Source organism: Taudactylus pleione, unplaced genomic scaffold (genome assembly GCF_031769625.1).
Source record: "Taudactylus pleione unplaced genomic scaffold, aTauple2 ptg000100l, whole genome shotgun sequence".
Classification (NCBI taxonomy): Eukaryota; Metazoa; Chordata; class Amphibia; order Anura; family Myobatrachidae; genus Taudactylus; species Taudactylus pleione.
Window position 1 is genome coordinate 3,383,024 of NW_028284502.1, and position 25,779 is coordinate 3,408,802.

Genomic DNA, 25,779 nt, shown 5'->3' on the forward strand with positions numbered 1-25,779 from the left:
GTGATCATGAATGGGTACTCACGATTTACTCAGGATTTGGCCATACTTTCCACGATCTGTCATTCCAATGTGTCGGAATCGGCCAGATCGGGTAAAATATCGCTATGTGTGTGGCCAGCTTTAGAAAGGAGCTAATACTATACAACCTATTAAACTACTTACAGCGCATTACCCCTACTTACCCCTATACATATACTCAGGGGCGGATTGGGAAATGAAAGTGGCCTTGGAAGAAACTTGGATAGTGGCCCTATGAGCGCGCGCCGAAAAAGTGGGTGCTACCTCACATCAAGGAGTGTGGCCTAATGTGAAATTTCATACCCACAAGCCACTCCCTCTTTTTCCGGCCATGCATGCCCACAGTCCCTCTCTCCAGTGAACAAACAAAGCATGTGAATGAGTAGTTTCTTACCTATATGATTTATCTGCGACGTAAAATCCTCTGAAGAAATTGATCCTCCCAGGACAGGCAGTGTAGTATTCACTATTCATGCAGGAGATCACATGGTCTGGAAACCGCCTGTTTGTGTCGCAATAAAGCCAATGTTATCATCATGCAACAGAAGTTGAACTAGATAATACATAGTAACAGAAGTTTTGGGGCCGGAAAAATGTGAGTTTCCCATATCAAACAATTTTATATTAATAAAATATATTTGCTCATTTGGTACCATTTGCATCAGTAATATGGTTTCATTAGAATTGTTGTCTTACTGATGATTACTGTCCCCCAGTCTTTTCTTCTAATAGTACCAGTCGTCCTACCATGCAATTTGTGTGTCTCCAGCACCATCGCCTTGGTGTGTCACCAGCCCATCTGCCCCATGTGTCTCTCCAGAGCCACTCCCCTGATTCTCTTCAGCAGCATCCTTCTTTGTCTCCCCAATTCCATCATCCTGCGTCTCCGTAGCACCATCATCCTGCATCTCCCCAGCACCATCATCCTGCCAAAGCACAGAGTAGCCCACCCACAGACAGATTATCCTCTTACAGCACAGAATAGCCCACTCCCCAGCAGCCAGATCATCTCCCAGTAGCAGAGAATAGCCCCCTCCACCACAGATTGTTATCTCCCCTCAGCACAGAATAGCCCCCTCCCCCACCAACAAATCATTGTCTCCCCATAGTACAGCAGATCCTCCCTCCCCTAGATCATCATCTCCCTTACCACAAAATAGCCCCCTCCCCCACAGACTGATCATCTCCCCTTCCAGAATAACCCCCCTCAGCTCCTCCTCAGACATCATACTAGTGCAGAATTGCCCCCGGCCAATGCCCCCTGAGACCAATATCCTTCTCCCAAACCTAGTTATCAGCCAGTCTCTAAAAAAAATAATATCTCCACAGCCAGGGATGGTGCTAGGGCGTTCAGCACCCCCCTGCAAACTATCAATTTTGCACCCTCCTACAAATACAGATGTGGCCACTCTCATCCTACCTGCAAGCGGCAGCATCGCGATATGCATCTAGCCACAGCCAGCCACGTCCTGTTCGCAGGAGCATTTGCACCATGCGTTCCGATGGATCGCGGATGCATGCACACGCAAGCGTACACCAGCAGGTATGCTAATCACGGCAAATGAGTCACGTTTGCCGTGGTAAGCATTTAAGCAGGGAAGGGACACATCAGTCTCTCTACAATGTTTCATATTTTAAAATGTTATGTACAATACAGTATGCTGTAAAATAAGTGATTTTAAGAGATTAAAATGGGATGTTAAGATGGATGGCGGGGATAGGCAGTGGGAGATGGATGGAGGGTGACAGCTGGGAAGTGTAGTAGGTGACAGTTAGAGGGTGACACTGTGAAGAGGTAGAAGGTGACATTGAGCGATAGAGGATGACAAGGAGAGGATGAAAAGAGAGAGGGTGATGGGGAGAGTGTGAGAATCAGTTATTGACAGGCAGAACGAGGTAACTGAGAGAGGGCACCAGCCGGGGTGAAGCATTGGGAGATGGGCAGTGGGAAGCTTGGGAGAGGCAGTGGGTGATAGTGAGAGGTACAAGGTGACAGTGAGAGGTAGAGGGTGACAAGAAGAGGGTAAAAAGTGAGAGAGGGTGAGAGTCAGTGGAAGACAGAGACAGAGTGACAGGAGAGAGAGGTGACAGGAAGATGGTGAAAACTAGTGGGTGACAGGGAATGGTGACAGGAGAGAGAGGTGACAGGGAATGGTGACAGGAGAGAGAGGTGACAGGGAGATGGTGTGAGAGTCAGTGGGTGACAGGGAGAGATGACAGGAGAGAGAAGTGACAAGGAGATAGTGAGTCAGTGGGTGACAGGGAGAGGGTGACAGGAGAGAGGGGTGACAGGGAGATGGTGAGAATCAGTGGAAGACAGGGAGAGAGTGACAGGTGAGAGAGGTGACAGGGAGATTGTGAGAATCAGTGGGTGACAGGGAGAGGGTGACAGGAGAGAGAGGTGACAGGGAGATTGTGAGAATGAGTGGGTGACAGGGAGACTGTGGCAGGGGAGAGGAGTGACAGGGAGATGGTAAGAATCACTGGGTGACGGAGAGAGTGACATGTGAGAGAGGTGACAATGAGATGGTGAGAGTCAATAGGTGACAGGGAGAGGGTGACATGTGAGAGAGGTGACAATGAGATGGTGAGAATCAGTGGGTGACAGGGAGAGGGTGACATGTGAGAGAGGTGACAATGAGATGGTGAGAATCAGTGGGTGACGGAGAGAGTGACATGTGAGAGAGGTGACAATGAGATGGTGAGAGTCAATAGGTGACAGGGAGAGGGTGATATGTGAGAGAGGTGACAATGAGATGGTGAGAATCAGTGGGTGACAGAGAGAGGGTGACAGGAGAGAGAGGTGATGGGGAGATGGTGAGAGTCATTGGGTGACAGGGAGAGAGTGACATGAGAGAGAGGTGATGGGGAGATGGTGAGAGTCATTGGGTGACAGGTGAGAGGGGTGACAGGGAGATGGTGAGAGTCAGTGGGGGTGACAAGGAGAGAGTGACAGGTGACAGAGGTGACAGGGAGATGGTGAGAATCAGTGGGTGACAGGGAGAGGGTGACAGGAGAGAGAGGTGACAATGAGATGTGAGAGTCAGTGGGTGACAGGGAGAGGGTGACAGGAGAGAGGGGTGACAGGGAGATGGTGAGAATGAGAATGTGACAGGAGAGAGAGGAGACAGGGAGATGGTGAGAATCAGTGGGTGACAGGGAGAGAGTGACAGGAGAGAGGGGTGACGGGGAGAGTGTGAGAATCAGTTATTGACAGGCAGAGCGAGGTAACTGAGAGAGGGCGCCGGCCGGGGAGAAGCATTGGGAGATGGGCAGTGGGAAGCTGGGGAGAGGCAGTGGGTGATAGTGAGAGGTACAAGGTGACAGTGAGAGGTAGAGGGTGACAAGAAGAGGGTAAAAAGTGAGAGAGGGTGAGAGTCAGTGGGTGACAGAGACAGGATGACAGGAGAGAGAGGTAACAGGAAGATGGTGAAAACTAGTGGGTGACAGGGAAATAGTGACAGGAGAGAGAGGTGACAGGGAGATGGTGTGAGAGTCAGTGACTGGGAGAGAGTGACAAATGAGAGAGGTGATGATGAGATGGTGAGTCAGTGTGTGACAGGAAGAGTGTGACAGGAGGGAGAGAGGTGATGGGGAGAGTCAGTGGGTGACAGTGAGAGATGACAGGAGAGAGAAGTGACAAGGAGATGGTGAGTCAGTGGGTGACAGGGAGAGGGTGACAGGAGAGAGGGGTGACAGGGAGATGGTGAGAATCAGTGGATGACAGGGAGAGAGTGACAGGTGAGAGAGGTGACAGGGAGATGGTGAGAATCAGTGGGTGACAGGGAGAGGGTGACAGGAGAGAGAGGTGACAGGGAGATTGTGAGAATGAGTGGGTGACAGGGAGACTGTGGCAGGGGAGAGGAGTGACAGGGAGATGGTGAGAATCACTGGGTGATGGAGAGAGTGACATGTGAGAGAGGTGACAATGAGATGGTGAGAGTCAATAGGTGACAGGGAGAGGGTAACATGTGAGAGAGGTGACAATGAGATGGTGAGAATCAGTGGCGTTCTGCTAACTGGCTGTCATACAGTGTGATAGGCAGCCAGCAGCAACAGGCAGGGTACAGCAGTAAGGCATAGAGGGGCAGTGGGAGCTGCTCTTCATGAATGCCGGCACCGCTGCGTGTCATACATTTTGACAGGCTGCGGCAGCAACAGGGCACATTACTGTGGCAAGGACAGGTAGAGTAGCAGAGCGCCTCTAGAGACCGGCGCCTCCCTGCTTTGCAGAGTTTGCTGAGCGGGTAGCGCCGGCCCTGTCCCCAGCCACTTTTGTCTCCACTGAACGAACCTGGTCACTGCATCTCCCAGACAGCCAGCCCCGATTGTCTCCTCTCCACTCTGTCCCCTCCCCAGGCTGTGAGTTAAAGTTTAACTTCACAGACTGGGGAGGAGACAGAGTGGAAAGGACACAACTGGGACTGGCATGCAGCAAATTATGGCACCCTCCCTGTGACCTACCGTCGCCGCCGGCCACAGTTCCGCTCTTCCTCCTAGGTGCCTGTCATGTGATGTGATGCAGCAGCCTCTTCTCGCGATAGAGGCTGGCCATTTACTCGCTGTGTCATTGAAGCACACAGCAGGGACAGCAGGTGACGCTATTCGGGGGGCTGGGCCACAGATGACAAGCGGCCCCACAGACCAATCGCTCCACCGGGATTTTCCCCGCTGAAGATAACGGCCAATCCGCCCCTGCATATACTGTACACATAATTTAATACTAAATAAATAATGACACAGACAACAAAATGGTATTTACAATTTGTTCATCATTTATTGATAACCAGTTAAACTAGAGAAGAAAAAATGGCAGCAGGGGAGGAAGGGGCAGGCAGATCATAATATACCATTAAGACCCTGCACCGCATGATATCAGTGGTGTCGAAAAATGAGGACAGCCTGTGTATAGCTCACTAGGTCCTGTCTCTATTCCATCACTATGCCTAAAGGGGGGCCTATTTGGGAAGACAGAGTTGCTGGCCTCCAGAAAAGTGGCTGTCAGCCAAAATGCCACTATGGAAGAGGGTGTACTTGCTATGCCAAAATAAATATTGTGATCTGTCAGACACATTAAGCCATATCTTCAAAAAAGAAAGAAAATTAGAGAGGTAGGGAGGTTAGTCAGCAAACAAAGAGGTCTGCGCATTGACAAATCCCCTTAGTATAGACCCCTGAGGCCCAACTCCACCCTCTAACAACAACTCACTGATTGGCTGAACTAACAGACCAAGGGAAAACATAGCTAGGGGTTTTAACAGAGAGGGGGAGATGTACAAAGCCTTTGAGAGAGATAAAGTGGATGGAGATAAAGTACCAACCAATCAGTTCCTAACTTTTTGAAACAGAGCCTGTAATGTAACAGCTAGGAGCTGATTGGTTGGGACTTTATCTCTATCCACTTTATCTATCGCCAAGGCTTAGTACATCTAACCCAGAAACACAAACCTGACTACGTGTTTAATCTCCATCTACACTTGAATTAATAAATGCAAATCTGTATAAAAAAAATAAATAAATATACAGTAGTACAAGTAAGCTGTGCTTCACAATAGGGCATATTTCTATTAGGTGTGTATATATTGTATGTACCAATTAATAAATAAAATGATCCGAAATTCTGTGGTAATTTCCAATCATGTAAAGTTTTTTTCACAGCCTGAATAATCTTGTTGGAATTTAGGTTTTGTATAAAAAAAATCTACAATTAATGCTTTATGTTCATTACAAATTGTTGCTGTTTCTTTAAGCTTAGTTAATGTGGGCATGTCCCATACTGTGGTGGCAGCCATTTTGTGCAGCTGTCCTATGAATATTGTCTCCACTATATGATAAATCAACTTCTCTGTAATGCTTCAATGTCAGTAGTGACTATTTTTAAACATATTGATTTTTCTGCTTTATTTATAGAGCCAAATATCTGCATCATCAAATACAAGCGCAAATTCCACTGAAGAGACAATAAAAGAATTCCAACATGACAAGAACTGTGACTCTCCTCGCAATGTAAGCATATGCCACTTTGCCACAAATGCTGAACCATGAATTTGGTTTTGCTGTGCTCTCTTTATAGTGTGCAAACTGATAGCTTCTCTATTGGATATAAATGTGTATTCGATATCAGTCAACTATCGGCTTTAGTCAAATGCTAGTTTCTTAGTTTCAGTTGCAATACATGAAAAATGTTTTAAAGGACAAATATACCTCAGCACTTTGTCCATTTGCCATACCTACCAACAGTACTGAATTCTGGTGGTCAAAATGAGTGTGACTTGTCAGGGAGTGTGACTCGCACTTATATGGGGTGTGGCCTAATATTTCCTTATTTATCCTGATCTTTCAGTTGGCACTGTTGGGAGGTAATTTATATATCTTCATTCCCATACTGAAATGAGTTGTATATAGCCTGACATATCTCTACATACACTTCACATGTAGAGCTGTGCTTGTTTGAATCCCTGGCATTTGTATTTGTCATTTTGGTAGCAAAAACCAATTAAGGGCCCTAGTCGACATACTGGTTTGAGGCCCCATTTCCCTTCTCTGTTTCTCATAAAAGAACACACAAACAGGGCAGAGTAATCCTGCCCCATTGATGCCCACTGGGCACTAAGATTAAGCATAGTTGTATCCAGCTCAGTATGGTAGTATTACATTACTGCAAGGCTGAACACACGTCCAACATTTGAGGTTTGTTACTCTGAATATGATTATATCACTTCTACAAAGAGGCATTGTCCCGTTATATTGGTGGTGAGCAAGGATGGTCTTGCTCCTTTTGAAGTGCTAAGCCATCCCAAACTTCATCCTCTCTCTTTTGAAGCACCCCTGCATTGTACATGGCACCAATTCACAGCCCTAGCGATCGGGAAAAAGTACTGAATGTTGGAATTTCAGAACAGTACCCTAGAGATGTTACCGCCCCACCTAAATTGGGCAGTACAGTTGCGAGGTATTTTTTTTGCATCACAAATGATCATTGGCTGAAAAGATTTGCAGGGACATTTAAGAATACAGGTCACAGAACAAAGTAACACAATATTATATGTGTCACACAATGACTGAATATTACATTCCTTCTGTCATAATGCATTATGTAATTATAACAACAAAAATCCCATAATACTATAATAAGCACACAAAATAATGATGGATATAATGACAATTTGTTTTTTTAAGGGTATATTTTTAATTATATTAAAATAATGCCCCTGTATTTCATATGTACTGTGTACATTATAATATGTATATATGATTCTTATGTTACAACCAACTTGAGTATGTACAGTATATAGTATTTCTATATTGTATCTTATTTGCTCTTCTAAACTCACCTTATAGTGTAAGCCTTGAGGCAGGGACTTCCATTCTGTTTCAATTTATGTAATCTGTAGATTAACCTTAGATTGTCTGCTATGTGTGTTTTTTCTTTTTAATTTCTAAACTACCTACATTGCAGCTCTATTTAAATAAATATGTACATTATACATATACTGTAAGAGCTCATTGGGATTGTATTATGTTGGATGTTCTATGTGGTTTACAGCCAGTGGTATATAAATAACATTATTGAGTAGATAATTAGAAAGAAGTGTTTGATAGTATTAAAATGAATAGAAATCAATGGAAAGGGACACTTTATGGATCAATTGTGAGCCTTTGTCTTGACATAGTTCTGATGATCTAACTTCAAACAGACCGTAATAAAACCATTCAGGGAAGTCCTACTTCTATCAGTCAATACTCAAAGAGGCATTATGGTGATGTTTGAGCTTTAAATTTTAAATCTAGACCAGTGCCACAAAACCCTTACACAGTTATTCAATCTCGCTGACTCTCTGAGATCCTGTGTGGACAACACTATGATCTATTTGGTGACATTGAGGGTGAGGGAGACAGTGATAATAACAATTACTCTACTATGTAAATACTACAATCTAAATGATAGAACACAAATGCTGTATGCATATTATTAATGATGGAAAACAGATCAAATCAGAAATTTCCATTCAACTTAAATAAAAATCATACATGTTTTTCATCATAGGAAGCTTTAAGATTCACAGTTAAGTGTATAAATTATCTAATGAAATATAAAATTTTAATGAATATAAAAAATATAATTTAAAATGATGCTAACAGAATTATGATAACCGTTTTAAAAAAAAGCAAAGTATGGATGACCAAGAGAATACCACTAGGATTTAGGACAAAGATTAATGGAAGGATAATAGAAATAATCTCCCAGATGTGATGGGTACTAATAAAGGGACAGACATGCATTGATATCATGTCTGTATATGATGTGCTATTTTTGGTGAAATTTAACTTTAAATTATCTTATCTCAGTAGTTGGAAATGAATGGGAAACTCTTTATGCTCAGAGATGATTTTCCTTTGTTTTCATAAAACATGTCCCATTATATAATTTATGTTGTATATACTTTAACTAGTAAGGACACTAGCAAATACAAATTAATTCTGCTTTAGAATAGTCTACATATCATGGTGCCTGGGAAGTAACCAGTGGCTGTTTGGTTGAGCTCTGCATTGCCCTCTGCTGGCCAGACTTAGTGCTGTCTGCACATTTAATACAGATGGCACCTGCTTCTTTGCTTTAATGCTTGGCATACTATGACTGAGAATTACTGAATAATACCCACAGCTGTATAATAAGTCAGCACATTAATTGTCTGATGCAGCTTTTCATGCAAGTCCATTTTGCAGTTGGATCTTGTGGTTTTTTTTAGCACTGCACATGGTCATAGTTGAGCATTCAGTCATCTGTGGCTGGTTGGGCATAGCTGGTTGGCAATGGGGAATTTGCATATATGTTAATTTAAGTATGAGCATGCAAGAGTAGTTAAAGTTGACTTGTGTGCAACGCTGTATCGGACCCAATATGGATTACCTGGTTATAGGGGCGTATTGTTACATTTAATTTAATCTCATTGACTCAAGGTTAGTACAGTGTATTGCTGAACCATATCAAACCAAGAACTGCAAAATAGATTGCAACAGCAACATACTGTATATTGAATTTCTAAAATAAATGCTGGTACATTATGCCTTGGATAAATTATATAAGAAAGCTACCATTGAGATTTAGGTTGAATTGTGACAAAACCTGCATCAGATCAGGATAGCGGTATTAGCTATTAGTTATTGTGAAACATTATTGACCAACCAACTGAATAGACATGAATAACAATAAAATTGTTTAATCTAGTAGTGCAGGTCCAGGTTCTAAGTTACCAGTCCATCTTTGTCATTCTAAATGGTTAAAGGTCACTTGTACTACACATAATGAAAGTTAAAACATACTGATTTATAGCATTTTATTTTGTACATTTGTGAATAATATCTGTATGTAATTTAAATAACTTTTTTATGTACTGTATGAACTATACTGTTTTTTTCTATTAAATGTAAATATGGATTTAGTCTGGTCTCTGTGGTCTGCGACCAACAATTTTATGTAAAAAAAACCCCATGTGATAAACTGATTTATTGCTTTGTATGCTCTGTAGAAGGTATTAAACTTTCACCTGTCTGATCAACTAGTTTGTGTGAAATGTGAGTTTGTTGCAGCGGAAATCTAGAATAGACCTCTGTCACAGAGGTAAGCATACACTACAAGTGCCATTCAAAATATTGAATGGCATTTATTGAATGGTACTGTAATTTTTATTTGTTGGCAGAAGGTTGAAATAATATACAGTATGTTAAGGTATAGATCTCAATCTCCATTACCAGGATACTTCCTTTATCAATGTATTGTAGAATGCTGCAGTTTTGTTAAAATCCTTTTCTAGACAACATAAAATCAGTTGAATCTTAATCTTATATTAACATGAGGAGTTAGATTGAATGAAGGATTTGCTGCTTCTCGGTGAGTTTGACCACAAAATTTAAAGCATCGCTAAGTGTACTTTTCACTTAATTTTAGTTTCCGTCGAGTTTCAAGTTGCCATATGCAGATCTATATCTAAGGGAGGGTGAGTTGTGCCACTGTCCAGGGAGCAGGACCTATAGGGAGACACCATCTCTATATGTGGTACTTATATTCCAGCATGGTGCCTGGAAAGCCACCACCTGGAGCATCCTTAGTACTTTCCAGGTTCTCAGCCTCACCCTACTACCAGCAGCACCATCCCCCCATTGTGACATCACATGTTCGTCGGTTGCGGCCAACAAGGATGCATTAGTTTTCTGCAACGGTTCTGGATGTATGTAATAAAATGGGACTACAAGCATAGATCATTTAGAATGTAATAGGCTGCGCAATCGCACCAAGATTCTGGTTATTTTCTACTCAAAGTTGCATGGTGTAATAAAAGGTGATGTTTAAAAACATATTCACTTTTAAAATGATGAATACAATAATAATTTTATGTTAATTGGGATCATATTAATTATTTAATGATAAAAACGCTAATTATATTACAAACCTGTAACACAACAAGTGCAGGCATGGATGTACTTATATTATTAATTAATATGGCCTCAATTAAAAGCAAAATACGTATTGTTATTATTTATTTATTTATTTATTAACAGTTTCTTATATAGCGTAACATATTCCGTTGAGCTTCACAATTGGAAACATTATTATAACAAAACTGGGTAATAACAGACAGACATAGAGGAAGGAATACTAAAGGATAGGTGCTATATATTGCATTTTGGTCCAGCCAGATTGCAGAGTTTCTTGGTTGTCTAAATGATCCAGTCACACAGGAATGTTGGCCAAAGGTAAGGAGGATGTGAAAGAAAGACTACTGTATGTGTGAGGCTATGCATGGACTGTGAAAGTGGATGTAATTAGATATGGAAGATATGAAGGTTATGTGGTCGGTTCTGGAATCTGATAAGATTGTCTGAAGAGGTGAGTTTTCAGGGAATGCTTGAAGGTTTGGAGACTAGAGGAAAGTCTTATTGTTGCCTTTATACTGTAAAATTAAATGTTTTTATTTTATATTATTACTAGCAACCCACCCCGGCATCGCACAGGATCAATTTTGAATTGACGATGATAGTCTTTTTCTAACAGAGGTTTTATAAGATTGCCTTATAGCCATTTTTCCTCTTGACGTCAACACAAAAATACTTAGTTATGACGTGACATGCAAAAGAGCCACGTAAAGTTGTCCATGAGCAAAACTTAAGTCAACTCCAGCCACATTATGGGGGGAATTCAATTAGCTGTGGTAAAGTAGCATGGCTAATTGATCCCTCAGGGGTTATTTAATGTCCCATATAGCCAGCACTATCAGGGATTTTTTTTTACCTGCCTCGTAACAAAATCCCTGATAAGTGCAGTTTTTTCGTGCCGGATCATATGCGTTTTCACCTGAAAATGTAATATTTCTTTGTGCTGTAAAAATGGGGAGTATTTACGGCAAAGTCCCTTTTTTTACAGCGCAAAAAATTATCGTGTACATTTCAATTCCCTGTGCTTTTATTATAGTCAAGTCAAAGCAGACTCATACTGGAAACTGGACTAATTTGAAAAACTGAAATTTTGTATCAATAAACAGGGTTTACATCAATACAATCAATATGTATCAATCTCTACCTGGTATAAAATAAAGTCCATCATTTTGATATATCTTTAACGGTTTAAGAAGCGTAAGCCAAAAAAGCGCTCGGGCATCCATTTTTTTATTGACATGCCTCACTAAAATCGTCCCTGCCCGGCTCCCTTTTGTCATACATTCATGTTTTATACACCTAAACCTTGCTTGATAAATGCCCTATAGAATAGTGAAAACTGCATTAAAATCTGTCCAGTGGTCCTCGAAATTAGCACAAACCAACAGACAGACTCTATTTTATACTATGTATAGATAAATAAATTAATTAATTATGGCCCTTTGCTATTTTCATTATTTTTGAGGCCCTTTATTTGAGTATTAAGTAGTGGAAAAGTAATACATACTGTAGGTTTAATGCTGCTCTTTAATATGTTCTGACCAGACTGATAGCGTACGATGAGCATTCTTGCCAATCAGAGGGACTGCTTGAATTGTGCAAGTTTTTCTAGTGCTCTTCCGGGGAGTTGACAAATCTCTGGCTATTAAATCTGAAGTACCATACAGTATAATTGACATTAGAAAAATAGGAGCAGGGAGTTGCATCCAGTCAATAGTGATTTCTGGTGATTTTTCTTCAAGTTGCATTGCTTTAAATACGGCGTCTTGAAACTTGAAATGGGAGACTACATCCCCCAGCATCAGTGACTGTCAGTGTGTGGGTGTGCTTAATAGAGATGTGCGGTTTGGTTTTGGCTCGGATTTTCCCACTAAGTTCGGATCTCAGAATGAGGCAGAGCAAGCCAGAACAAGGCAAAACATCATCTTTCTCCAACATCTGTGCCCAGCCACCTGGTTCAGGCCACGCACCCTCCATGTGATGTCACATGAAGGGGGCGGTGCTACGATCACCGGGAATTACAGCAATGCACAAAGCATCCTCAGGATGCTCCGAACAGCTGTTAGGGCAGTGATGGGCATACCTGAAGCGTCCTAAGGATGCTCCAGGTGGCACTGCTGCATAGATTCTGGCTGCGTGTGCTTTTACAGGCACCCTGCTAGCCAGGTGCAAGAGCCATGGGCGAGCATCGGTGCTGCCCATTGGGCTATACACTCTGTGCGGCAGCGCCACTCACACACCTCTAGTTACGGCCCTGTCTGGGCCAAAATGTCAGTGAAAAATAAAATTTTGTCTCGCTCAGAGATCTGAACTTGATGGGAAGATTGGAGCCAAAAACAAACAGCACATCTCTAGTGCTTAGTGACCTAGACCCTCTCTATGTTTGTTGACTGTCGGCTGCAGTTGCATGCTAGGGGGTAAACTTGGTGACCAGCCTTTCTGTAAGGCTGCAAAATGCTATCTGCAGACTCCTGGTTGTCATCTGGGCCTGATTCAGACCCGGTAGCAAGCGCTGTGCGCTCGCTACCGGGTCGATTGTGGCCCAGTGCGCATGCGCACAACGGAGCTGGCTCCGTCGTGCGCATGCGCGAGACCCGGATAGTGACGGGTAATCCGTCGCTCCGGGTCTCGCACCAAAGAGGGCGTGCTGTCGATGTTGAGTGACAGCACACCCCCTTTGCTGGGCGGGCTGGGGGGGTGGCTGCACAGACGAAGGCGTTCCCATGAGAAGGCCCCACTGACATCACAAGTGATGTCAGTGAGAGAGCTTTCGGCTCTGTTTGAGCCGAAAGCTCTCTGGGGCTTGCGGCCATGAGACCCTACCACAAAGGTCTCGTCGCAAGCCCGATGGTCGCGATGGTCTTGACCAACACGACCGTCATCCTGGCTGCTTGCATTAGCTGTGGGTGGCAACCCACAGCAATGCGAGCGGCCAGGAGCCCGCTCCATAAAAAAAAAAAAGACGCCCTGATTCAGAGCGTCCGGCTCTGAATCAGGGCCTTTGCGTGATTCAGTGCTTTTGAGACATCTGATGTTTTATTTTGAATGAAAATACCTCCTGCTCATGTCTGTGAGATGCTGTATTGATCTGAGCATTGTGTGGACTGTTTTAAACCAGTAAATTATAGTGCTGGCAGAATTTAGTACTTATAAGTAAAAAGTTTTGCCTAGAATCTCCCTGTTCATGTTTAGTGATGCTCCATTACAGTAAAATAAAAATAAAAAAGTTTCCTGACTATTATTAGAACACATGTTAATTAGTGCATAAGTGTATACATGTCAGAGAAACACTAAGAAGTGCTTTCTTTTAGAAAGAAATAAAACGACATTAAGCTAAGTTACACTTGAAAGCTTCTGATTAGATACATACATATTACAAGACAGCCAGAAATAATGTGTTGCTTTTGAAACTCACAGTAAGAGAGATTGGAAATTGGAAATATCATTGTGATACTCTGTGTCAGTTGAACTTTGGAAAATGTCCAACTGCTGAATTAATTTGCTTACCTCTAATTAGAAACTAAATGAATATATGGGTATTTATATTTGTTCTTGACACTTCCAACTTTCATTTCTTAGGAGGCTGCAGCAAAGATTCTAAACAGAACGTGTAATAATTTTATTAGTAACTGGATACTTTCAATTTAGTGTAATAAGAAAACAAATGTGCGTTTTTAATTCTTGTGTAAAAATTAGAGATGATCGGTTACAGCTGGATCTGAAATACGGCTTTTCATTGGCTATCCGGCTCTCACATGTTTATGATAGCCATTGAGATAAATCCAACCATTCGCTAACTTGGCGAGAAGAACCGAATCGCTCATCTCCAGTAAAAATGGCGCACTTCCGGCTGCTTAAAACAAGGACAGTCACAAGAGAGATAACAAATGTGGCAATTGTGCTACCATTTTTCCAATTATAATTAGTTGTACTGGGGCATTGTGTTTCTGTAGTCCAGGTTACTGAAGTTACTGATACCATCTAGTGGAGAAAACAATATGGCAACAACTAGCTCAAAAATGTTTATTATAGTCCTCATTATAGTCAATCTTTAGCTATCTCAGATAGTTTCTATACTGTAATTTTCTAACAACCCCTATCCAGTCTCTGATATGAGACTGGCTATAAGATGTAATAAAATAAATGCTTGTACAGTATGCATTGGATAAATTATATGAGAAAGCAACCACTGAGATTTAGGTTGAATTGCGACAAAACCTGCATCAGATCAGGATAGCGGTATTAGCTATTAGTTATTGTGAAACATTACTGACCAACCAACTGAATAGACATGAATAACAATAAAAAATTTTAATCTAATAGTGCAGGTCCAGGTTTTAAATTCCATATTTGTCATTCTAACCAATTAAAGGTCACTTGTACTACACATAATGAAAGTTAAAACATACTGATTTATAGCATTTTATATTGTCCATTTGTAAATAATATCTGTATGTAATTTAAATAACTTATGTACTATATGAACTGTACTGTTTTTTTCTATTAAATGTAAATATGGATTTAGTCTGGTCTCTGTGGTCTGCGACCAACAAGTTTATGTAAAAAAAAACCATGTTATAAACTGATTTATAGCTTTGTATGCTCTGTAGAAAGTATTAAACTTTCACCTGTCTAATCAACTAGTTTGTGTGAAATGTGAGTTTGTTGCAGCGGAAATCTAGAATAGACCTCTGTCACAGAGGTAAGCATACACTACAAGTGCCATTCAAAATATTGAATGGCATTTATTGAATTGTACTGTAATTTTTATTTGTTGGCAGAAGGTTGAAAAAATATACAGTATGTTAAGGTATAGATCTTAATCTCCATTACCAGGATACTTCCTTTATCAATGTACTGTAGAATGCTGCAGTTTTTTGTAACTCCTTTTCTAGACAACATAAAATCAGTTGAATCTTAGGGGTAAAGTGATTCATCTTAGTAGAAATCGCAGAAACTTGGGTGATTTTTTCCCTTTTTTCTTTTCCAAATTTACCAACAGGCGATTTGAGGTTAAACGAGTTTGCCGATGGTGATGTAGGTCGAGATTCTTGGGTGATTTGTAAGCAAGCTCGAGTGAGTTATCTCACCCGAGATTGCAGTCATTTCTCTCTGCACAACTCTCCCTAGCAAGCAGCCTGCACATATCAATGAGATATGTATAAGCTGCTTGTGTTGTACCTGTAAAAAAACGGGTTATGGCAGTATTCAATTTGGAGCGGAAAGCCTTTTTCGGCAAAACTTTTTCGTCAATGATGTCATTTTTGCCAATTTCATTTATCCCGTATTCAATGTCCCTGACTTTTCGCCGGTGCGAAGATTAATTGAGGTGAACCTTGTGGTTACAGCAGTAAATACAATGTTGCGGTTCCCACCATAGACTTCAATGGAGATTTCTCCCCATTGAAGTCTATGGGGAGACACGCTAACCGCAGACAACCAATCAGCGAGCTGCTCTGATGGAGATGCCAGCTGATTGGCTGGTGGATCCTTCAAAGACGGGGCACACTTGTGCCCCTGTCATTCGCGTGGAGTAAAGCTATGTTGAAACACATAGCTTTACTTAGTCCGGCTTGGATTCGGGAGCACCCGTTTTTTGTTTTAACCCCATAGATGCCTACTTGGAGAAGAGGACGTGAACTACGCAAAGGTGAGGTGAGTATGCATTTTTTGTATAGGTACCCCTATGGATTACTTCAGATACTAGGTGAGTATGTGTGATAGTGAGTGAGTGTGCATGTATGTTATAATAAAATGTTACTTTCACGGTGTATGTCATGTTTTTTTTGTATTGCTTAGGTTGTGGAACTACAAGTACCAGTGGGCCCATAATTCCACGCATGCTGGAATTTGTGGTTCTCCAAATACCAGCATGCGGGCTTGCTGGTACATATAGTTCTACAACTAAAGACATATTTAACCATTTATTTTACACTACACACTAACACTATCAACCCAGCACCCACCGCTCTAGGGTGCCGGGGATAGCCCCGGGCTATCAGCCTAGGACAGGGGTGCCCTGGAGAGGAGGACCCCTTTATTGGAGGGGTCCCCAACTCCCCAGGGATCCCTCGCCTGGGCTGACTAGTGGTCAGGGCTGATGCTGTGGTAGGGGGCCCCGGTGAAAGGGCACCCCTGGCTGTGGTATCAGTCCCCCCGCTAGAAAGGGTCTGGAGCTGGTTTTAAATATAGGGGAAACTTCGCACCAATTTTTTTCTCCCTATATTTAAAACCAGCTCTGTCCCTGTTGCCTGATGCTGGTTCTTAAATTACTGTGGAACCCTCCACATTTTGTTCCCTGTAATTTTAAGAACCAGGACTGGCTGGCATGTCCGCAGCTGGTTGGTCTTTTGGGGGCAGACCTCAAATAATTTTTTTTTAGAAAATCAACCCTATTTTAACCATTTACAGAAATAAACATACTAAAATCACAATGATTTGTGTATGCTTCTGACCATCTCGCATCTCGAAGCTCAGGGGGTTGAGAGATTGAAAAGTAGTTTGGACAGAGAGTTTTCTCACCCGAGCTTGTCATCCCGATTCTTGGTAAATTTTAGAGATGTATGTTTTAGGTGAAAAGTACTTCCTATTTGGCCCGATGGTGATTTGATTCGAGATTGCTATCTCACCCGAATTTTACAAGTGAGATGAGAGAAATCTCTCTCTAACTCACCCGACTTTTGCCTTTAGTAAATTTGCAAGCAGGAAAAAAATGAATAACTCACCCGAGATGGTCATCTTGACCTATTTCAATTCTTAGTAAATTTACCCCATAATCTTATATTAACATGAGGAGCTAGATTGAATGAAGGATTTGCTGCTTCACGGTGAGTTTGACCACAAAAATTAAAGCATCGCTGACTATACTTTTCACTTAATAATAGTTTCCGTCGAGTTTCAAGTTGCCATATGTAGATCTGTATCTAAGGGAGGGTGAGTTGTACCACCGTTCAGGGAGCAGGACCTATAGGGAGACAACATCTCTGTACGTGGTACTTGTATTTAACATGTTGGGTGCCTGGAAAGCTCCTCCTAGGGTATCCTTAGTACTTTCCAGATTCTCAGCTTCACCCTACTACCAGCAGCACCATCCCCCCATTGTGACATCACATGTTCTTCAGGTGCGGCCAACAAGGATTCATTAGTTTCCTGCTATGGTCCTGGACGTATGTAATAAAGGATGCTCCAGGTGGCACTGCTGCATGGATTCTGGCTGCGGGTGCTTTTCCAGGCACCCTGCTAGCTAGGTGCAGGAGCCGTTGGTGAGCGTCGGTGCCGTCCGTTGGGCTATACACTCTGTGTGGCCGCGCCGCTCACACACCCCTAGTTACGGCCCTGTCTGGGCCAAAATGTCTTTGAAAGATGACATTTTGCCTCGTTCAGCAATCTGAACTTGAAGGGAAGATCGGAGCCAAAAACAAACAGCACATCTCTAGTGCTTAGTAACCTAGACCCTCTCTATGTTTGTTGAATGCCGGCTGCAGTCGCATGCTAGGGGGTAAACTTGTGACCAGCCCTTCTGTAAGGCTGCAAAGTGCTGTCTGCAGACTCCTGGTTGTTTGTGTGATTCAGTGCTTTTGAGACATCTGATGTTTTATTTTGAATGAAAATACCTCCTGCTCATGTCTGTGAGATGCTGTATTGATCTGAGCATTGTGTGGACTGTTTTAAACCAGTAAATTATAGTGCTGGCAGAATTTAGTACTTATAAGTAAAAAGTTTTGCCTAGAATCTCCCTGTTCATGTTTAGTGATGCTCCATTACAGTAAAATAAAAATAAAAAAGTTTCCTGACTATTATTAGAACACATGTTAATTAGTGCATAAGTGTATATGTGTCAGAGAAACACTAAGAAGTGCTTTCTTTTAGAAAGAAATAAAACGACATTAAGCTAAGTTACACTTGAAAGCTTCTGATTAGATACATACATATTACAAGACAGCCAGAAATAATGTGTTGCTTTTGAAACTCACAGTAAGAGAGATTGGAAATTGGAAATATCATTGTGATACTCTGTGTCAGTTGAACTTTGGAAAATGTCCAACTGCTGAATTAATTTGCTTACTTCTAATTAGAAACTAAATGAATATATGGGTATTTATATTTCTCCTTGACACTTCCAACTTTCATTTCTTAGGAGGCTGCAGCAAAGATCCTAAATAGAACGTGTAATAATTTTATTAGTAACTGGATACTTTCAATTTAGTGTAATAAGAAAACAAATTTGCACTTTTAATTCTTGTGTAAAAATTAGAGATGATCGGTTACAGCTGGATCTGAAATACGGCTTTTCATTGGCTATCCGGCTCTCACATGTTTTGGATAGCCATTGAGATAAATCCAACCATTCGCTAACTTGGCGAGAAGAACCGAATCGCTCATCTCCAGTAAAAATGGCGCACTTCCGGCTGCTTAAAACAAGGACAGTCACAAGAGAGATAACAAATGTGGCAATTGTGCTACCATTTTTCCCATTATAAGTGGTTGTACTGGGGCATTGTGTTTCTGTAGTCCAGGTTACTGAAGTTACTGATACCATCTAGTTGAGAAAACAATATGGCAACAACTAGCTCAAAAATGTTTATTATAGTCCTCATTATAGTCAATCTTTAGTTAACTCAGAAAGTTTCTGCTCTGTAATTTTCTGACAACCCCTATCCAGTCTCTGATCTGAAACTGGCTATAAGCTGTAATACTTACAGCCATTGATGGCGTCCTTCTGCTCGCTAACACCTATAAATGAATCACTAATGTGCTACACTATGGGGGTCATTCAGACCCACTCGCGAGTGGCAGTACGCTCGCAAGTGGGTCGATGTTCCCCACTGCGCATGCGCACGACGGAGGGAGCTCCGTCGTGCGCATGCGCGAGACCCGGGGAGCGACGGGCTTTCCATCGCTCCGGGTCTCGCACCAAAGGGGGCGTGCTGTCGATGTTGATTGACAGCACGCCCCCTTTGGTGGGCGTGCCGGGGGCGTGCCTGCCAGACGGAGGCATTCCCATGGGAATGCCTACCGTCTGAAGCCAGCCCCACTGACATCACTAGTGATGTCAGTGGGAGTGATTTTGGCTCTGATAGAGCCAAAATCACTCAAGGGCTTGCGGAGGGAGACCCTACCGCAGGGTCTCCGTCGCAAGTCCGATGGTTGCGATGGTCAAGACCATCGCGACCATCTTTTTGGCCGCTCGCATATGCTGTGGGTGGTCAACCACAGCTATACGAGCGGCCAGGAGGCCGCTCCATTTTCATGGAGGAGGGCCCTGATTCAGAGCGAGCGCTCTGGTCAGAGCGTTTGGCTATGAATCAGGCCTATGTCTCTTACAGAATATAATGTGCTCTTTAGAGCTCAGAGGGAGAAAGAGTAACTGAAGCCTGGGAATCACATCAATGGCTGTTATCATACTTTACTTTCAGGACCCAGGCAATGAGGATGCTCAAGTCTCTATTGCAGAGGTTCCCAAACTTTCTTGAATCACGGCGCCCAAGAATTTCAGTATTTTTTCATGGCACCCCTAGACCACAAGTTTTTTTATGTAATAAAATCTGAAACTATTAAATTAAGTAAATTTTGCTTTCATGTCATCCTTAGGTTCAGTTAAGCGGGGTATGTAATCAGGAAGCCAGCAGTCAAAATGTCGACCACCGGCTTCCCGACTGTCAAATCCAGGCATGGGACTAATGATAGGCATCAAAATCCTGACACCTATCATTATCCACCCGCCGAAATCCCGACCCCTTGCCTACCAAATGAAGGTAAGCCGGGCGTCAGGACCTTTTAGCTGTGATAGGGGGGTTAGGTTTAGGGAAATTACGGTTAGGCACCCCCCAGTAGGGTTAGGCTAGGGGAAGGGGGTTATGGTTAGGCACCCCCGGGGGAAGGTTAGGGTTGCTACCCCAACGGGAAGGTTATGTTTAGGGTGCAGGGAGGTGGGGTTAGGTTTAGGCGCCTCTGGGGGGAGGTTAGGGTTAGGCACTAGGGGGAGAGGTTAGGGTTATGCACCCCTAAGGGAGGGTTAGGGTCAGGGGGGGGGAAGGAGTAGGGATAGCCTACTTACCTCCGCTGTGAGGATCTTCACCCATTGGGTTGCCGGTGTCAGGATTTCAACTGCCGGCCTCACGTCCCAGCGGTCATATATACTAATTCCGTTAGGTGGTGATGGTGGTGGTGAACAGGATTGTGCTTGTGCTTGTCCACTTAATTTTATTTGGCAGTCGCCAGCACTGGTTTTGCCTATCACATTCATGATAAATAATTTGATTTGGTCCTGGACCACCAACCTTTGACGCCCCTGTAACTGTCCCAAGGCACCCCAGGGTGCCAAAGCACACAGTTTGTGAACCACTGCTCTATTGTGTCAGGGATTAAAGGGAATAAATAAACATGATCAGATTGTGCAGTTCTGCATAATATTGGGATGGAATAAACTAAAACATGTTAGGTGGAAAACCCTTTTAAAAATAGCAGCTGCACAGAAGTAAACATCTGGAGGTTACTGTAAAGGTGGGAACACGCCACTCATATACACTGAGCGACCATCATCTTCCAGGCAACTGCGGGTCCCGCTGCCCGGGGGGGCGGGTCGGGGGCATGGCCGCCCCCCTCCACACGGCTGCCACAGCATATGTCTACAGACCGCCCGTACAAACTTGCCGATGGACAGATTTGTCTGCAGATATATCTGCCCATCAGCCAATGCAATATGTCTGTGAAGGATGTCGTTCACACACACTAGCTGACGGGCACCAAATATATTGGCCAATCAATTGATCAACCAATATATCTGTCAGTGTGTACCCAGCTTAACTTGGCAATAGGTTTTTGCCTATACATGATTTAATTTTACTGTCTAATACTTCCTGTAATTGTGAATGGAGACATAACGACTAAGGGGATTTGCATACTTCTCTTTCCGAACCACACATTTCACTTTCAAGATCAATGCTGTTACATAAGAGGTTGTCATAGCCTAGATAATGAGACACAATTATCCTAAATCTCTAGAAATGGAAAACATGGCAAAATGTTTTATCTGCTAGGTTATTATCTGATAACCATTGTTCTTTTGGAAACAACAGATGCGTTAGGTCAAGCAGAGCTTCAAGTCAAGCAGAGTTTATTAGCTACAACAAGAGAACATAAAAATAACAATAAAATAAATTCTTGTAAATTCTAGAGATGTTTCAATAAAATGCTTTGCAAAATTAAAAAAACTTTAAAAATAAATAAATGTAAATGACATGGACTTCGGATATCTCTTGTAGTAGCCATTGTGCCCCAGGAGAGTCCTAGATTGTTGACTTTTCTTTAAATCCATCAGGTAAATATCATAAACTAAAAGTAAATCTAACATCGAATTGCACAATCCTTCAATATTCCGTCTCTCTTAAATGTAAAATGTCAGAGATCAACATGAGGGTTTATGGGGCTAATATAGAATTAGACTCACTTGCGTCCCAAACGCAGACATGAGATGTATTTGAAAAAGAGGCATTTGCTGGCAGAGCAGCTTTACAAATGTAACATATGTGTCAGTTTTGCATCAGGGGAAAACAGAGGTATATGTGCCAGACAAATAGCAGCACGTGTCTGGTTTACTCCAGGAGATGTGGCTTGTCTCTGGTAGTAGTCAGGGCTGTCTCAAGGCATGTTCGACCAGAGCGGTCGAATAGGGTCGCCACCCCATAGTGGGTGCACCCCTCCCAGGGCTTCTGATTTCAGTGGGACAGTCCCATTTTTCGGGCACTGTCCCGCTGTTCCACCCATGGGCCAAAGTGTCCCGTGGGTGCTCTGGAGTTTCGGCACCCCCACCTCTGCAGCTGTACAGCGGTGCCGGACCCAGGAGAAGCTGAATACATGCTGCACACATGCGTGTGGCATCCATCCAGTGCAGGGAGAGGGCTGGGGGTAGCCCAGCTAGTGACGTCATGTATGGGGGTGTGGTCTATGTTAATTATGCCATGCCCCCTTTCTGGTCGCCTACGTCTCAGTCGGCACAGGGCATGGCTCCAACTGGAGACGGCCCTGGTAGTAGTAATGTTAAGGTTACAGTGCACAATTTGTACAAAAAATAGCAATTACTAAAAAAATATAGACTGATTATCCATTGGATGCAATATTGATATGCCAGTTTATTAGTTATCTTAAAAATACATTAAATCATTCAGGGACATTGTGCCAGCAAGCAGGTTCCTCATCCTCTGCGGTGCCATCTTCCCAGTGATATTCGGGAAGATGGTGTATGCGCACAAGTTAGCAAAGACTCTGGCACAGTGCAAGAGTGTTTGCTTTCACTCCACGACTCCATCTTTCCGAAGATGTCACTGGGAAAATGGCGGAGAGAACAGCTTGCAGGCTCAAGGTAAGTATAATATGGGTGCAGGATGTGCGGTGCGAGGCCAGTGTACATAGCACACCCTGCGCCCAGTATAAATAGACCTACTTAATCATTCATAGAAATAAACATACAGTATCAATGAACACTAATGTTGTTATTGTTACTAGTAAATTAAGGCCCTGATTCAGATTTGGGAATAGAGTAAGATAAAGCAAGTAACTGACTTGGTACCTGGACAAACCATGTTGCAATGCAAGAAGTGCAAATACAGTACAGTACATACATTTATTTTATTTTTTTATTCAGGGTAAATACTGGCTGCTTTTGCATGTAGCACACAAATACTGCACGGCTTTATTATTACACTGCTATTTAGATTTCAGTTTGGATACATCCGTCCCAAATCTAAATATCTTTGCATATTTTATATCTGCCCCTCCTGCAGTGCAGCATGGTTATACCAAGATACACAGTAATAGCTCTTTTCCACGAAAAACCCAGGTCCGACTTGGGTTTTTGGACATGGTTCCAACCCAGGTCAGACCCCATTTACACTGCATCTTCGATCTGGGTTACTCCCAGGTCAGCCCTGTTCACCCTGAACCCAGGTCTGCCCTGCTAAACCTGTGAGGTCATAAAAAGTGGCAGGTGACTGCTCCACAACCACCAATCAGCTCATTTTTGACATCACCCAGGTCGTATAGCCCGAGTCGCATTGTTTACACTACACCATTACCCGGGTCCATCCTGGGTCCAACCCTGGTAGCTACGTGGGTTGGATTGCTGGGTCACTTGACCCAGGTTATTTTTCAGGGACCCTTTTACACTGAGCTGCTCTGGTGTAAAAGGGGTATTACTTGCTCTTTCTAAAGGTGCCCATCTACTACAATTGCACGACTATGACATCGTAATCGTGCAATTGCTCAGTAATCGGCCGCAAATCATGCATCCAAATGTTGGAAATGACCAGCGATGCGCGCTCCCGCTGGTGATTTCCGACATCAGTCATCAGCCGAACCTGCAGACCAGTCTGCCGTTAACGACAGATTGGCCAAGTTCAGGGATGATTGATATGCCTACACTGAGCGATCAATCATTCAGTGATAGGCACTGCACCCGCTAGTGGAATGACTGTACGATTACGATGTCGTAATCGTACCGTCTTTCCTTGATCTACTAGTGGATGGGCACCTTTACTTTAGTCCCAAATCTGAATCAGGCCCTAAATTAACTGGTGGTTTTGAACCAGGATATCAGTGTCTTAATGTTGCATTGGTGCTAACATATCCATTTTTATTAATCCATTGCCTGCTGTTTAATATTCCACATATGGGGATATATCTAGAGATATGTGGTACGGTTCTCCAGAAATCCAAATCCACCCGAATTTCGTGAACCCGGGTAAAGCCGAGTCACGGTTCTAATCTCCTGAGGAGATCCGAGTAAATCCGGGTCACGGTTCTGATCTTTTTGCGGTTCGGAATTCGGATTTTGAATCCGAATTTTGGATTTTAAATCCAATTTTCAGGTTGTGGTTTGCATAAATTACACAATTTTAGCTGTTTTTAAAACTTTTTATCTATTTTTTATTTAAAAAATCCAGATCCAAAACCAAAACACTTGAGGGTGGTTTGCAAAACCAAATCCAGATTCAAAATCTTGAAGGAGATACAGATCCAAAACCAAAACACGGGGGTCGGCGCACATCCTTAAGGATGGTTTTGGTTTTGGGTCTGTATCTAATTCAATGTTTTGGATCTGGATTTGGTTTTGCAAACCACTCTCAAGTGTTTTGGTTTTGGTGTTGGATCTTAATTTTTTAAATTGAAAATAGATAAAAAGTTTTAAAAACAGCTAAAATAATGTAATTTATGCAATCCAAAACCCGAAATTCGGATTTAAAATCCGAATTCCGAACCGCAAAAAGATCAGAACCGCGACCTGGATTTAACACGGAACTCCACAGGAGATCAAAACCGCGACCTGGATTTACCCGGAACTCCTAAGGAGATCAGAACCGCGACCCGGATTTACCCGGAACTCCTCAGGAGATCAGAACCACGACCCGGATTTACCCGGAACTCCACAGGAGATTAGAACCGCAATTCGGATTTACCTAGATTCACGAAATTCGGGTGGATTCGGATTTCTGGAGAACCGAACCGCACATCTCTAAATTTTAAGAGAAAAACAATTAGGCAGGTCCTGTGAGACAGGCATATCCACAAAGCACATAAGTTTGTGATATGTCTAATAAACAAATCCCTGTGTATATACTATTTTCGACTCTAGTAAAGATTTATAATTAATGAGTTACCTCAGTTGAGGTTAGCAACATGTTTATGCCTTACAGCCCCTTTCTCATTGATATGCAATAAAAAGCTAATTATGCCTACAGTAACTTTGTTTTCTAATTATGCTTCCTTTTGAGCAAGTTTTCTCTAATAAATGTCCTATTTTATTATTTTATTTTATTTGGGGGCGCAAACTGTTATATTGTTATCGTCAAAATGTGACAGTACAGACTTTACGTCTAACATTTTATAAATTGTCTTATTTATTTCTATAATGAGTGCACACAGAAAATAGGGAGGAGTAGAGGGCACGGTGAGCTATGTATTAAGTGTTGCAAAAGGCAATTCTGCCATGTAATTTCTTCCCAGAAACATCAATTTACTTTGCGTCTCCTACTGTCAGTGTCTGACTGTGCCTTTTGTAAGCTTTGCGTTGTTAACATTATAGCAGTTTAAAAGAAAACACTGTCCATTTAAAGAGCTTGGAAAAGTTAAAGGGCATTGTATTAGAACAGTGTCTATTAAAGAATGCTTTCAATTATACGCTATTTTGTTTTCCCTTTCCAGGAGTCATTCAATTGGTTATTAAGAAAAAAACCAAAAACTTTCTCACAGCTGGCCCCAGCGAAAAGGTCCTTTTAAGAAAGTCATTTATTTGACGTCACAAACACACAATGCAAATATTGACATCCTGCA

At 42.4% G+C, this 25,779-nt stretch overlaps 1 protein-coding gene across 2 annotated transcripts in view; it reads left to right on the plus strand.

Moving 5' to 3' along the window:
- LUZP2 (leucine zipper protein 2) overlaps positions 1 to 25,779 on the plus strand; it is a 777,794-nt gene that overhangs the window by 682,819 nt on the left and 69,196 nt on the right. For both annotated transcript variants that reach the window (XM_088470457.1, XM_088470458.1), the window contains exon 10: positions 5,929 to 6,024. In XM_088470457.1, the coding sequence (XP_088326583.1) occupies positions 5,929 to 6,024 (96 nt within the window). The remainder of the gene's footprint in view (positions 1 to 5,928; positions 6,025 to 25,779) is intronic.